This window comes from Podarcis liolepis, assembly GCF_965112155.1.
Source record: "Podarcis liolepis genome assembly, chromosome: 5".
Classification (NCBI taxonomy): domain Eukaryota; kingdom Metazoa; phylum Chordata; class Lepidosauria; order Squamata; family Lacertidae; genus Podarcis; species Podarcis liolepis.
In genome coordinates this window covers 55,809,300-55,824,159 of record NC_139556.1, presented here as the reverse complement: position 1 = coordinate 55,824,159, position 14,860 = coordinate 55,809,300, and the positions used below count along the sequence as shown (strand labels likewise).

General features: G+C 50.8%; 1 protein-coding gene across 3 annotated transcripts in view; it reads left to right on the top strand.

The window, feature by feature from the left end:
- MXI1 (MAX interactor 1, dimerization protein) overlaps positions 1-14,860 on the top strand; it is an 89,170-nt gene continuing 74,310 nt past the window's right edge. For 2 of the 3 annotated variants that reach the window (XM_083505021.1, XM_083505020.1), the window contains exon 1: positions 20-416. In XM_083505021.1, coding sequence (XP_083361147.1) covers positions 173-416 — 244 coding nt within the window. In that variant the 5' untranslated portion in view covers positions 20-172. Of the gene's footprint in view, positions 417-14,860 lie in introns of all 3 variants that reach the window. The other variant, XM_083505022.1, reaches the window with a different exon arrangement.

Here is a 14,860-nt window from a genome sequence, read left to right as displayed (position 1 = left end):
ACGAGCACTAGGACCTGCCCGGAGTCTTTGAATCAAGAGGTCCCTTGATTCATTCAATCTCTCCTAGACATACACACGCACTCTCTCTCACACACTCACACAAACTGCAACAAGAGGAGGAAAGTCGGCCAAAAGGGCTTTAAAAATTTCAAAGTTTCCATTTGCAGAAGCAATGGGGAAACGTGGCAGGCCGAGGAAGGAATTCAAATGTGAAGAGGATGCTGTGGAGCCTGGCGTAGGGCAGCCGCGGCAGCAGCAACTGCCAGTGGCAGATAATATGTCCAGGTGCCCGTTCAGTGACATTTTCAACACCAGCAGCGAGGACTCCATGGAGAAGATCAACACTTTCCTACAGAACGTGCAGATTTTGCTGGAAGCAGCCAGTTACCTGGAGCAAATCGAGAAGGAAAACAAAAGTAAGTGGAGTTTTGGTTATGTTTGGTTCCTTCTTCTGCTGCTCCTTTAAAAAATAAAAAAAATAAAGAGAGCCAGGCATGTGCGATGACAACAGAAAATGAAGAAAATCTTCATGAAGATGCAACAAGACAGAAAGAGAGAGAGCCGGGGCTACCAGATCAGGCTAAACTCTCGGTTAGTTTCACCCTTACAACCACATCCCAGCAAATATATACGGTATTTCTTTTTTAATGCACCAAGAGATTTCGATTTTTTTTATTAAAAAAACACACACCACCCGATCGAATTAGAAAAACATTGTTTTTGTATAGTTCTCTCTTTTTTTAGAAACAGAAACAAAGCAAAGCCACAACCCGTGCTATCCGTAAAGTGACCCAGAACAATGTCATCATGTTATATTTGCATCTTTGTGGCATGTTTTTCTGAGATCTCCCGTTCCCATAAAAGACTGGTAATGTGTCAAAAGGGGGGGGGGGAGAACAAAACTGGCCCAACTAGGGGCTGGTGTGGAGGGAGGAGGGGAGACAATGCAAAACAAACTTTATGCTCGGCTAGTAGACAAACGGGAATACTTCGAAGGTTTAAGCAGAAAGGAAAAGGGAGGAGGGAGCTTGTTTATATTTTTAAACTCTTGCACTCCTCCCCCTCCCTCCTCCGTCCAGAAAACCGAGCCGGATAATAAGTGAAAGGGAACAAAAGCAGGGTAACCAAATAGAGAGAGATGTGTATTTTTCTCCCCCTTCCCCCTCTGGTGGAAAAGGATTTGCCCCAGCACCCCTCCCCCTCGCTAGCGTCGCCGTCAGCGAAAATAACAATCCGTCGGGAAACGCTCGTTTGCAACGTCTTCGCGCGGGGCTCCTAGAACAATAACAAGCCGGGGATCGTTTTAACCAAACCTCGCTGGCGTGTGATCTACTGTACCAGGAAGGTCATGGGGGAAATAAATAAAGCAATGCATCGCGTCAGCCCCTGCAGTGGGGAAGAAGAGGGGGGGGTGTTGAAATAACTCGCTCCCCTTGGGTTTAAGTTTATTATTTGCATCTTGCAAGCAGTCTCTGGGTTGTGCGTTTGTTGTTTCGGCCCCACGGACAAAGTGGGCCTGACGGATCTAGCGCTCCCCCCCTCCTGTCGCCCCCGCGCAATCCCCCCGTGTAAATTTCCATTGCAGCTCAACTCGCTTAGCCTTTGTTGATCGCTTTCGCTCTCTCTCTCTTTTTAATGAATAAGTGGATATGGGTATTGTTTCCGGGAGGAGGATGGAGGGCGAAGACTCGACAAAGCCTCCCCTCCTCCTCCTCCTGGTCGTCGAGCTTTGCAATGGCACAGGCCTTGCTGTCATCAATGGAAATATTTTTAGAAGGCAGCTCGTTTCCTTGTAAATCCTGTTCCTCCTGAGTCGCCCAACCAGACTTTTGAGGACTCAGGTGGAGGGACCTTCGCTTGACGCGGCCGGATCACACAAGGCAGATGAGCTAAATTAATGGAGCAGGATCCCACCCCCGCTCATCCCCCCCTTTCCAATGGGAAGTCACGTAGGCAAAGAGCAAAGTAGCCAGGTAGCCCACGAGGGTGGGGTGGCGCCCGCAGCTCTCTTTCTCGGCAACTTGGCCCGTGTGGGACCAGTCCATGTCTCTTGGTCACCTCCTTTCATTAGTGCAGGTGAAGGTGGTGCACATAACTGGGTCAGGCTCGCCTCTCTCTTTCTGAGCTTACAAAAACAAAACCTGCACCAAAGTACAGTATCAGTTTCCCTCCAGAGCATTTAAAAAACCTCTTCCAAGCTTTCTAAAAAGACCTCATCCAATGCCAAAGAAAGGGAGAAAACAACAAGGGATTACATCAACGCAGCAACCTACGCATTGTCTTGCCAGTTCTGTAGAAGTAGCCCCGCCAGTTATCTTACATGGGTTCTCGGTGCTGACAGTAGTTGAACTCAAAACAGTAATTTTGCTTACAGCGGAAGATCTGCGTGTTGTTAAATGGTGCTGTCAGTTTAATGGTTTATTTTTATATTCTCTTTGAATCAGCAAGGCATATGCGGTAGGAACACTCCTCGCCTCCATTATGTCCTCCTCCTACAGCCTTATTTATTTTGAATTCGCCAGGTGTCTCCTGCAGGGAGGCCTATATAAATATGAAACTTGATGTAAACAGCAGCACTCTCATTAATGCGAACTTTTCGGTTATCGCGTATTTTTTGGGACGCTCTCCGAGCTATTTGGATAAATGGAGGGGCGGCAATGCACTGGCTTCAGAAAGCAATCCGAGTATTCATAACGCCTCCGTGGAATAACACTGCAGTCTCCCTGGACCCGATTTGAAAGTCTGTGGGGCTGTCGGTTTGGTGAGTTGTAATCTCCTCCAGGGAAATCACGTGCGCGTCCCCCCCCCCCAGGGGAACAAGCATCTTTCTCGGTTTACACTAGATTTCTCACACCTTGTGCACGGTTAGAAAATGCTGAGGAGCAGATGCTGGCTTCTCTTCTCTGCCTGCATTTGCAAACAACAGTGCTGCAGCCCCCCCCCCCCCCCGCGCATGTAGCTCTGCTTCACTAAAACTTTTTAAAATGCGCTTATCCAATGCCATTTTGTACAACTTCTTAAAAAACACACACAAACAAGGCGTGAGGACTTGGGCAGCGTCCACGCGCAGCCCCCGCCTCTCCCCCCCCCGGCCTGAAGTTTCATCAACGAGGCTGGCAACGCAAACGCCTGGGCTGCCTCGGCTGCACTCTGATCCGCCTGGCTGGGTTACAGTATAATCAGCCCCGGCTCCTCCTCCTGCTCAGAACCACATGGTTTCCACATGGAGACAAACTCCTCTCCTCTGATTGGCCCCGCTCTAACTCGGAAGGCGCGGCTATCCCGGGCCTCTCCGCCAATGGGGGCGCCCCTTCATCCCTATGACGTCACGCGTTGCTGAGCCTGGAGATCAAGGGGAGGCGCCTGCAGCCGAGAGGGTGTCCTTGTTGGGAGTTGTGGTCGGGTGATGTCATAGTCTCCGCTTAAAGGGGCAGGGGCCCTTCTGGCCAGGGCGAAGAAGCGCAGCAGCGGCAAGGGCAGGAAGGGGTGCCGCGAGATGCAGCCTTTTCCCCCTGCGAGGCAGGGAATGGCAGAGCCCCTCGTAAATTCCTGCAGGATTGCAAAGCAAGTGATGAAATCCTTTATCTGCGGGGCGCCCTGCTTCTCCCGAAGGAGAGCACGCTCAGGCTGCCCAGAAAATGCTCCGTGTCCTTCTTCCTTGGGGCGGGTGCTTTGCCAGCCAGTAAAAGTTATTTATGTTTGAAAGGCTTTCCTCTCTATTTATTTTTCCACCAGCTGGATTTATGCCCGTCAAGGTACCAGAAACTCATAGGCCTCGATAAAAGATTGGAAGTTTTTTCCAGGATGTTTCCAGGCTTCTGTCGCACTTCGCTTTGCTTTTGAATTTTTGGCACATCAAAGGCTTTGTGAAGCCAGTCCTCTACCGTAAACCTTCGTGCGGAGGGCACGCGCAGATTCGCGCTCACCTCTTGTTTACTAGCTGCAGATTGGTAGTGCCATCCCTGCTCCCCGCCCCCATACGGACCAGTAAATAGGACTTTCGGGAAAGCCGCAGTTTCTTTTAGGATATATATATATATATACAATGTAAATTAAATCACCTTGCAAAGCATGGCTTCTTTGTGATATACTTATGTAGAGAGACGACCGTTCCAGTCCACTAAATCAACGTGTGCCATTACTTTGCAAAATAAATAAATGCATAATTAAAGGCAGCGAAGAAAGGAAAAGTAACTCTGACTTAACATCAATATTATCATTTCAATTTTTTATGGCAGGTTGCACTTGGCTTGTGCCCTGTCTTCCCCCTCCCTTATATAAAATATTTATCATTTTCACTTTTCCAGTGCCTGTTTATAACTCACATTGGAACAGGAGAGCTCAGTTCCATTTCATCTTCTGATTCTCATACACCATATGTCATTGTCTCCGCACGCAGGGTACTGCTTGAGGGCAATATTTGCATTAATTTTATAAAGCCCAGCACTGGCATAATTCACAATAATGGTAATCTTCATACTAGTTTAATTCATTTTGCAAGAAGCATAATACTTGGGCATGTGTTTTAAACAAACATCTCAGGCCTAAACATTTTTAAAGAAAGGAATCCCCAGTTGCAGCACAAGATCACTGTAACTTCAACATGTGTGTTTGCACTGTAGATCAAAATGGAAACAATACAAAGCACCCATAACGGAGAGAGAAGAATATCTATATTTTAAAAATGCATGATTGAAAGAGACATTGACATTACTGGCTGCAAACATTTAAGGATATATCCATATGTTCATTATGATATAATTGCTGAAACCTGAAATGGGGTTTTTTTTTAGGTTAGCAATACAATAATAATTATACCCTACATGCTTTGCTAGCCAGCCCATCAGCATATCAGTAAGGTCTTTTCACCCTCTTGGGAAATTGTCTCAAGATGATTTTTACATGACCTTAATGATTTCCAGAAGGGAAGCCACGTTAGTCTGTTATAAAACAACAAAGAGTCTTGTGGCATCTTAAAAGACTAATAAATGTTTTTATTCTGTGGCCCACATAGTCTGTAGCCCATTACAGCTATTCCTGTAATAAATCTGTCAGCCTTCAAGGTGTCACAAGACTCAGTGATCTTTCTAAAAATGTGGCATCGTCAGAGGCGCTACTGTGGTGCCAGTGGTACACCAGTGCTAGTATCTGAGCTTTGTGGCTTCCATGGTTGATAAAAAGTTGGACCACATCAGATCACCATGGCTCCTGCTTCTCTTTTTAATCCCTCAATGTCTAGAAATGTGCTTTACATAATGATTTCTGTGGCAGGAGTATTTTGCTTAAAATAAATGGTATTGACACCCCTCCGACATAATGAAAAATGTTTGGAGGGCCCCCCAAGCTGGAATCCTTGATGTGGAGCATTTTCTGCAACTGCTAAATGCCAGCCATATAGCCTTTTGGCTGACAAGTGACACCAAAGTTTCTTTCTCGTGCATCCTTAAGACCAATGCTATAATTGTGTAGGACAAATGAGCCATGGGACTTTCTGAGCATGTGTACATAAAGCGTAGAAGACAATTCACACAAAAGCCACATGGACTACAGATAAAGCAAAATAATAACACCACAGTGATTCTTAGCAATTGTACCATTCAACAATAACTCACTGTTTCCCAAAGATTAATCCCAAAGATTAATCCACTTCATGCGTTGTAATCTAGTGGCAGTCCATGTGGGAGCTATACTGTCTGAAAGCTGCCATCCACATGGCTTGGCTTCAACATGGGGATTCTTGTAGACTGTGTGATGGTCCTGGCATACATACAGTTAGGTTCAATCATGGGTGAAGTTAAGCATTTTTAAGATGTTACCAACACCATAGTCCAGTATATATGCAACTAGCATCTAATTGCAAGGTTTTTTCGGGGGAAGGATCTGTTTTTTTTATAAAAAATGTGGCGTGATTCCCCACCCCTACCATCTTTACAGATTTGTAGCAGAGGTTGTGGACCTTATTCTAGTGCAAGAGGTTTCCTTAAATTTACCACTTGGTAAATTTTTCATCAATAGTCATAATCCATAGCTGACGACAGTGAGCAGAAAAGGTTTTTGCTTTGAGCTACAAGCTCTGGTAGTGGTTCCTCAAGGTGGTTCCTCAAGAAGTACCTTGTCTTTCCTGCTTTTTCAACATTATGTTATGCTCTGTTTTGATTTCTGTTCTAGGTGCTTTTATGTATTTTGAAAAATTTAAATCTTTGCAATTTTCTGAAGTATTTGCTTAAAAAGAAATTTCTAACAGTACTTTTGGTGTGTTTGATGAGGTTTTTCATAATGAGGGCTGGGTGAAGTGTGTGTGCCCATGATCAATCTTAATTGCAAAGTAATAATAAACATGATACTATTTTATTATTGTTCATTTCCATTTTGTTTTCAATCAGATTGTGATAGGCCATAACATATACATCAGACTTCCTCAACCTAATGCCCTCTGGGTTATTTTGGACTGCAGCTCCCATCAGCCTTAACAACACAGCCACACATCAGGTTGTGGGAGGCTGAACTATATTCTTCAGGCATTGGTCATCATAAGCATGTAGACTATGTGGGATAAGGTACCAACCATGAAAAACTGTCAGCATTAACTTGGTGCTAATATAGCAGAAGAAAGTTCCTACAAAGGTCACATTTGCTTCTGGAAATGCATGCATATGCACACATCACAACAGTGGATTAAAAAAACTGACAACATGCATACAACATAAAAAGGTAAAGGGACCCCTGACCATTAGGTCCAGTCATGACTGACTCTGGGGTTGCGGTGCTCATCTCGCTTTACTGGCTGAGGGAGCCGGCGTATAACTTCCAGGTCATGGGGCCATAGCAGCACACGCAAATGCTGTTTACCTTCCCGCCGGAGTGGTACCTATTTATCTACTTGCACTTTGACGTGCTTTCGAACTGCTAGGTTGGCAGGAGCAGGGGCCGAGCAACGGGAGCTCACCCCATCGTGGGGATTCGAATCGCCGACCTTCTGATCGGCAAGCCCTAGGCTCTGTGGTTTAACCCTATGCATACAACATAAGACATGGATAATCTAAAACAACACATCACAAGCTTAGTAACAGAAGACTTCATAGCAATGGCGCAGCTAGGTGGTGTTGTTTTTTTAAAAATAATAATCCTGAGATTAATAGCCTTACAGGGCCCCCGGTATATTTTTTGCTGTTTGGTGTCCTGGACCTCTGCCCTGACAGCCCCACTGTTGCACAGGTTTAAATGCAACAGAATCTTCTTTTTAAATCCTGGCGTTTTCCCCCTAAGAAGAGAAAGAGAACAATTTCTGAGACAGAGAGAGAGGGAGGGGGGTGGAGAAAGAGAGAGAGGAGACAATGTTCTGTGGACTTGGTCAAAACAACACCATGATCAGTATGAATAAACTTTTTAAGACTACGGGGACAGAATTAACCATATTTTCCCCTAAAGAAAGAATCAGGAAATGGTGAGAAAACAACACTAGGGCAATGCATGGAGAAATAGTCTTTATGTATAGTAGCAGAACAAGTCAGTAATGGGATAGAGTAGCAGAATACTACAAAGCCAACCAGCCATGGTCCTATATATTGGTGTACCTAAGCATACATTTAAGAAATTAGCAAATTTACACTGTGGTCAGTTGGATGTCTGTAGCACTCCATGTGGAGGTCTGCCTTATCAATAAGATTTTAGCACCAACACCCCTTTGAGGCCATGTCAGATGAAGTAGCCCTGAGGAAGGAGCTCCAAAGACCCCTCTATGAAGAGCGCTGTGATGGCCTGGGATTCCGATTCGGAGGATGAAACAGAGGAATCCCAGCCTGCACAAGAGTCCCCGCCTCCAGGGCCGGCTGAACTGGGGCAAGGCCTAGATGCTGAAGAACCTGCACCTGTGGCAGTGCATCAGGAGCTGGCCCCAGGTGAAACCCTTCTGGCCCCAGAGAGGCTTGACGACTCAGTGGCCACAGGTGAGCCTCCTCCAGGGCCCAGTAACCCTTCGGCCTCTCCTGATCTGCAGAGGCTTAGGGCAGAGAGGCGAAGGGAACTGGTTGCCCCCAGGAGGAGTGCTCGCCTTAAGGCCAGAGGAGGCGGGGCTCCTGGGGGCCGGGACCGCCCCTGGCCTTAGAAGAGGATAAAAGCCCAGTCAGCCCGGCCCCAGGTTGCGGGAGCAACGTCGTTGTTGGCTTCGGACCTTCCTGTGTTCCTGATCCCTGCTCGGCCTCCTGTTCCTGACTATCCGGTACTCCTGTTCCCTGCTCGGCTTCCTGTTCCCGACTATCCTGTACTCCTGTTCCCTGCTCGGCCTCCTGTTCCCGACCATCCGGTGTTCCTGCTCCCTGCACAGCCTCTTGTTCCAGCGTTCCTGTTCCCCGCCCGGCTCTCTGCCTCGGACCTCGCCCCTCTTCGTGTGGACTCTGCTACACCCAAGGTACCTTACCCCCGGGACCAGCACAGTTTGCTCCCGCCACACCCGCACTCCCCCTTCGTAGGGGTGCGTTCGGGAAGAGCCAGAGGCCATGGCTGAACAGGCGGCTGCACTGGTGGCTTTGGCCCAGAAGAACCAGGCCTTGACTCACACCGTGCAGCAGCTCAGTGACGCGGTTGTGGCACTTCAGCAACGCTTGGAAGCCCTACCGGCTCCTGGGGCCGACGCCCCGGCTCCGGGCAAGTACCCAGTGGCTTTGCCTGAGAAGTTTGATGGAGCCCCGGCCAGCTTTCCCATGTTCCTGGCCCAGGCCAAGCTGTATATCCAGGGGCGAGCCCGGAACTTTCCTGACGACCGCACCAAGGTGCACTTTTTGATTAGTTTGTTAAAGGACCAGGCGGCCAAGTGGGCGTTGCCGCTACTCAGGCAGGACTCCCCCTTGCTGGCAGACTATACGGGGTTTTGCAATCGTTTGGAGGCCGCGTTCGGCAACCCCCAGAAAGGGAGTCAAGCCAACCGGGCGATTCGGCGTTTGAAACAGGGCAAGTCCACGGTGGCTGCATATACCACGGAGTTTCGGCTGTTGGCACAGGACTTGACCTGGAATGACTCGGCACTGCGGGACCAGTATCTCGAAGGGCTTTCGGACGAGGTACTGGACCAGTTGGCCACAATGGAACGCCCCACCACGCTGGACACCCTCATTCAACGGAGCCTACAAATAGACGACCGGTTGGAGGATCGTCGTCAGGCCCGGGGTCGCCGACACTTCCAGTTCACGGCACCAGCTTTTTCCGGCAGCCCCACAGTCACAACTGATTTAATGGAGGAGCCTATGCAGCTCGGGGCAGTGCGGCCACGCCTTTCCCCCACAGAGAAGGCGCGGCGTCGGGAGGGAAATCTCTGTCTTTACTGTGGCGGAAGTGGACACTTCGCTCGGTCCTGCCCTGAGAAACGCCAGCCGCAGGGAAACCACCAACCCCAGTAGCTGATGGCCCTAGCTACCGGGGGTCCCAAACCGTACAGAATGGGCCCGCACCAATGGACTTGCAACATCTTATGGTTTCGGTACGTTTATACCCTCCAGGGGGGCCCTGGATCCTCACCCATGCTTTGGTAGATTCAGGGGCAACCCGCTCCTATATGGACGCTGCTTTTGCCACCCATCATCAGGTGCCACTTCGGAACAAGCCAGTACCGATCCAGGTGGAAGCGATTGACGGACGACTTCTGCGTTCAGGTGCTGTTACTCAGGAGACCCAGCCCCTGGTCCTGTGTCTCCAGCAGCACCGGGAGTTGCGAACTTTGGACATTGCCTCTATGCCCCGCTTCCCCCTGGTGCTCGGGATGGACTGGCTGGAAGCCCACAACGTTCAGATTGACTGGGTCAAACGGACCGTGCACTTCCCAGACCCATGTTCCCATGCTCAATCCGGAACGCTGGCGGCCGCGCCCTCAGAGGAGGCAGCACCCACGCTCCCAGCCGTGTACCAGGACTACCAGGACGTGTTCGAGGAACGGGGGGCAGACCAGCTGCCGCCGCATCGGCCTTTTGACTGCGGCATAGACCTCCAACCCGGAGCGCCTTTACCAGTGAGTCGCTTATATTCCCTAACAGAGCCAGAGCGCGAGGCTTTGCAGGACTTCTTGCGCAAGAACCTGGAGCGTGGGTTCATTAGGCCTTCCACCTCGCCTACCGCGGCACCAGTGCTTTTCGTTAAGAAGAAATGTGGGGAACTCCGCCCTTGCCATGATTACCGAGCCCTGAACAAAATTACCGTCCCAGACCGGTACCCCTTACCCCTTATCTCGGAGCTGCTGGAGCGGGTGCAAGGGGCACAGGTGTTCACCAAGCTGGACCTCCGAGGGGCCTACAACTTGATTCGGATCCGAGCCGGGGATGAGTGGAAGACAGCGTTTGGGACCCGGTACGGGCAGTTCGAATATTTGGTTATGCCTTTCGGTTTGTGCAACGCGCCTGCTGTGTTCCAACGCTACATCAACCACGTGTTTCAGGACTTGTTAGACAAGTACGTGGTGGTGTATTTGGATGACATACTGATTTACTCCCGTGACCCGGCTCACCATGAGGGACATGTCCGGACCGTGCTGCAGCGCTTGCGTGAGCACCGTTTGTACGCAAAGCTCAGCAAGTGCGAGTTCCATCAGCGGACTGTGGACTTCCTTGGTCACCGGCTCTCTCCAGATGGGGTGAAAATGGACCCGGGGAAGGTGACAGCGGTTCGAGAATGGGCGGCACCCCGGAACCGCAAGGACCTACAGCGTTTCCTGGGGTTCGCCAATTATTACCGGACCTTCATCGCTGATTATGCTCATCGCACCACCCCGTTGACCCGGCTACTGCGCCCAAAGACGCCGTTTTCCTGGGACAAGGAGGCAGAGGAGGCGTTTCAGGGGTTGAAGGCCTGTTTCCAGAGGGCACCAATCTTACAACATCCTGACCCCTCTCGACCCTTTGTGGTGGAGACCGACGCCTCCAGTACGGCTCTCGGTGCCGTCTTGTCTCAACAGATTGGGCCTGAAGCGCCACTCTTACCCTGTGCCTTCTATTCCCGCCAGCTCCTACCAGCGGAGCGTAACTATACTGTGTGGGAGCGGGAACTACTGGCCATCAAGGTAGCCTTTGAGGTCTGGCGCCACCATCTTGAGGGGGCACGACATCCGGTGGAGGTGAGAACCGACCACCGGAACCTGGAGTACCTCCAGACCACCCGCAAGCTGAACCAAAGACAGATCCGGTGGGCGTTGTTCTTTTCCCGGTTCCAGTTCCGGATCCGCTACATCCCTAGCTCTCAGAATCAGAAGGCGGATGCCCTGTCCCGGAAACCTGAAGACAACGCAGACACGGTACAGCAAGCAGAACCCACCACGATCCTACCTCCGGCTGCATTCCTGGCCACCCAGGAGGCGCAGCCACTGCAGGTTCGGGTGCGGGAACAGCAGCGGGTCGACGCTTGGGCCCAGGATCGGCTCCGGGAGCTGGCTGAAGGGTCCAGCCCACAGTATCCAGGGCTGGTCCTGCATCAGGGCCTTCTGCTGCATCACGGTCGTCTGTATATCCCGCCAGGGCCACTACGGCTGGAGGTTCTCCGGATGGCCCATGATGCCCCAGCAGCGGGGCACTTTGGACGGTATCGGACCACCCATCTGGTCAGTCGTGAGTTTTGGTGGCCCCGCCTGAAGGCTGACGTGGCTCGCTACGTTGCTGGTTGTGATGTCTGCCGGCGCGCCAAGGGACCTACCGGGCGACCCCCCGGCCTACTTCAGCCATTGCCAGTTCCACCGCGCCCTTGGCACACGGTTTCATTGGACTTTATAGTGGACTTACCCTCGTCTCGTGGCTGTACCTGCCTTCTGGTTTTCTCTGACCATTTCACCAAGATGGTGCACTGCGCTCCCTGTCCATCTGTACCCACAGCCAAGGAAACTGCTCAGCTGTACCTTCAGCATGTCTTCCGCTTGCATGGCCTACCTGAGCGCGTGGTGTCCGACCGGGGCGTTCAGTTCACATCCCGGTTCTGGCGAGCATTACACCAGACCCTCGGGACAGAGGTCTGCCTCTCGTCAGCCTACCACCCACAGACCGATGGCCAGACGGAACGGGCGAACGCGGTGCTGGAGCAGTACCTCCGGTGTTACTGCAGCTACCAGCAGGATGACTGGGTCGACCACCTGGCATTGGCAGAGTTCGCCTATAACAACGCGGTGAATGCGTCCACCCAGCAGACCCCGTTCCAGGCCAGTTATGGTTATCATCCACGGCTGTTTCCAGAGGTGCTGCCGGCGTCCGTGGTCCCGGCGGTGACGGAGTGGCTTCAAGAGCTCCAGTCCCAGCAACGGCTTTTGGTGGAGCAACTGCACCAGGCCAAGGAAGCGTACAAAGCCCAGGCCGACCGCCACCGCCAGGTGGGGCCGGAACTTCGCGTCGGTGACCTGGTTTGGCTCTCCACTCGCCACCTCCACCCCTCTCGACCTTCGCGGAAGTTGGACGCCCGCTTCACCGGCCCGTTCCCTATCGTAGACCAAGTCTCTCCTGTGGCATTTCGTCTCCGGTTACCTGCAACCCTGAAGGTTCACCCGGTCTTCCACAGGTCCCTTTTGAGTCCGGTGGCCCCACCCGACGAGTTCCACCCGAACCGTCCCCGACCGCAGCCAGTGTTGGTTCGGGGAGAGCCTGAGTACGAGGTGGAACGCATCCTGGACTCCCGATACCGCAGGGGAAAGCTGCAGTATCTCATTGACTGGAAGGGGTACGGACCGGAGGACCGTTCCTGGGAACCAGCGGCCAACGTCCACGCACCTGCCTGCCTCCGAGAGTTCCATGCGACGTACCCCGGCAAGCCGGGTCCGGACCCTCGGTTGAGGGGGGGGCCTGGGAGGGGGGATGGTGTGATGGCCTGGGATTCCGATTCGGAGGATGAAACAGAGGAATCCCAGCCTGCACAAGAGTCCCCGCCTCCAGGGCCGGCTGAACTGGGGCAAGGCCTAGATGCTGAAGAACCTGCACCTGTGGCAGTGCATCAGGAGCTGGCCCCAGGTGAAACCCTTCTGGCCCCAGAGAGGCTTGACGACTCAGTGGCCACAGGTGAGCCTCCTCCAGGGCCCAGTAACCCTTCGGCCTCTCCTGATCTGCAGAGGCTTAGGGCAGAGAGGCGAAGGGAACTGGTTGCCCCCAGGAGGAGTGCTCGCCTTAAGGCCAGAGGAGGCGGGGCTCCTGGGGGCCGGGACCGCCCCTGGCCTTAGAAGAGGATAAAAGCCCAGTCAGCCCGGCCCCAGGTTGCGGGAGCAACGTCGTTGTTGGCTTCGGACCTTCCTGTGTTCCTGATCCCTGCTCGGCCTCCTGTTCCTGACTATCCGGTACTCCTGTTCCCTGCTCGGCTTCCTGTTCCCGACTATCCTGTACTCCTGTTCCCTGCTCGGCCTCCTGTTCCCGACCATCCGGTGTTCCTGCTCCCTGCACAGCCTCTTGTTCCAGCGTTCCTGTTCCCCGCCCGGCTCTCTGCCTCGGACCTCGCCCCTCTTCGTGTGGACTCTGCTACACCCAAGGTACCTTACCCCCGGGACCAGCACAAGCGCTCAACCACTGGCATAGCCCCATGGCTATTTTTCATGTTTGTGAAAATACATTGTGTGTTCCCCAAATTAACTATTTAAAGATTCATTTTGCTATGACAGAGGTAGAATGATAAAATAAGGACACACATAGGAAATAAGGTTGAGTGCCTGTGGCATTCAGCATGCATTTAACAAAACACTTTTGGTCTGTTAGCTGTTTTCGTGCAGTTTGGAGAATATATAAAGAAAAGCATTGTTTATGTTCTTTTATCAGAAGCATCTCACTTATTCTGTATGTATCAGTCGAAGTATTAATTTCTAGTTGGTGGTAAGTTGCAAGTGCTGCTATTAGAATGAGGTAGCATAGTTCAAGTTCACTGTAGCTTGAGTTCATTCTCTTTATTGTTTTTCCTTGTATGGGCTTCAACTTCATCTCATCCGTTATTCCCTTTTCCTTTTTTCTTCTTCACCATGTATCTGCAGCAAAAATAATAATAAAAAAAGTGTCTGACCTCAGTGTAGCCTAAAGGCTCAGAAACCAGATGGCAAATAAAAAGCAATCTAAAATGTATTATTTTAGATCACATAATATATAAGCCTCTCTTGCAATTTGGATGAGGATGAGAGTTGACTTGCTTTTCTGAGCATCAGGAGTTGGCAAACCTGATTAAGAAGGCAGATAAATGAAGGGTTTAAAGGAAAGACATCAGGAATGTGTCTGCTGCAGCAGAAGGGCAGGCAGGACAGCGAGGGGCAAAATTGTTTTGTTATCAGAATCCAGATGTCATGCTTAGCTTTCACAGTTGACCAACATGGAATGAACTTGATACCTGCAGAGGGGCTACGCATTCTTCTCCAAATCACTTTGCTTTCCAACTTGCCGCCAGGAAATCATTTGAATCTCATCCATGCTACTTTCTGCCCTTGGGAATCACTAGTCGCAAGTACACTGGAAGGTTTTAAAATTATGCTTTCATTGTTTTTCTGCTTGTCTAAGAATAAGGCAGGTTAGCAATTGTAGTGGCTTCTTGTCCTTTTTCCTCTGGTCCCCCTGATAACACTGAGCAATATGTGTGTGGCTGAAGCATCCCTATGGAATGCCGCTGCAATATTATTCTCAGGTTAAATGGGTATCTGAACAGTATTGTTCATTTATGTGGACTTTGAGGCCTCCTGCTGCTATAGCCATAGAGGCTTATCTTGGACGTTGAAGCATGTGTATCATAGACGCAAAGCAGCAAAGGTAGGTGGTAAAATAGTGGTGGAGTGTTTACACATATATTCATGGTAGTGGAATTTTGTTATATCCTCTGGTATCAAGGGTAAGAGATTACACACAGGGTGCCCCAATTACACAAAATATTAAATATTTAGACATAT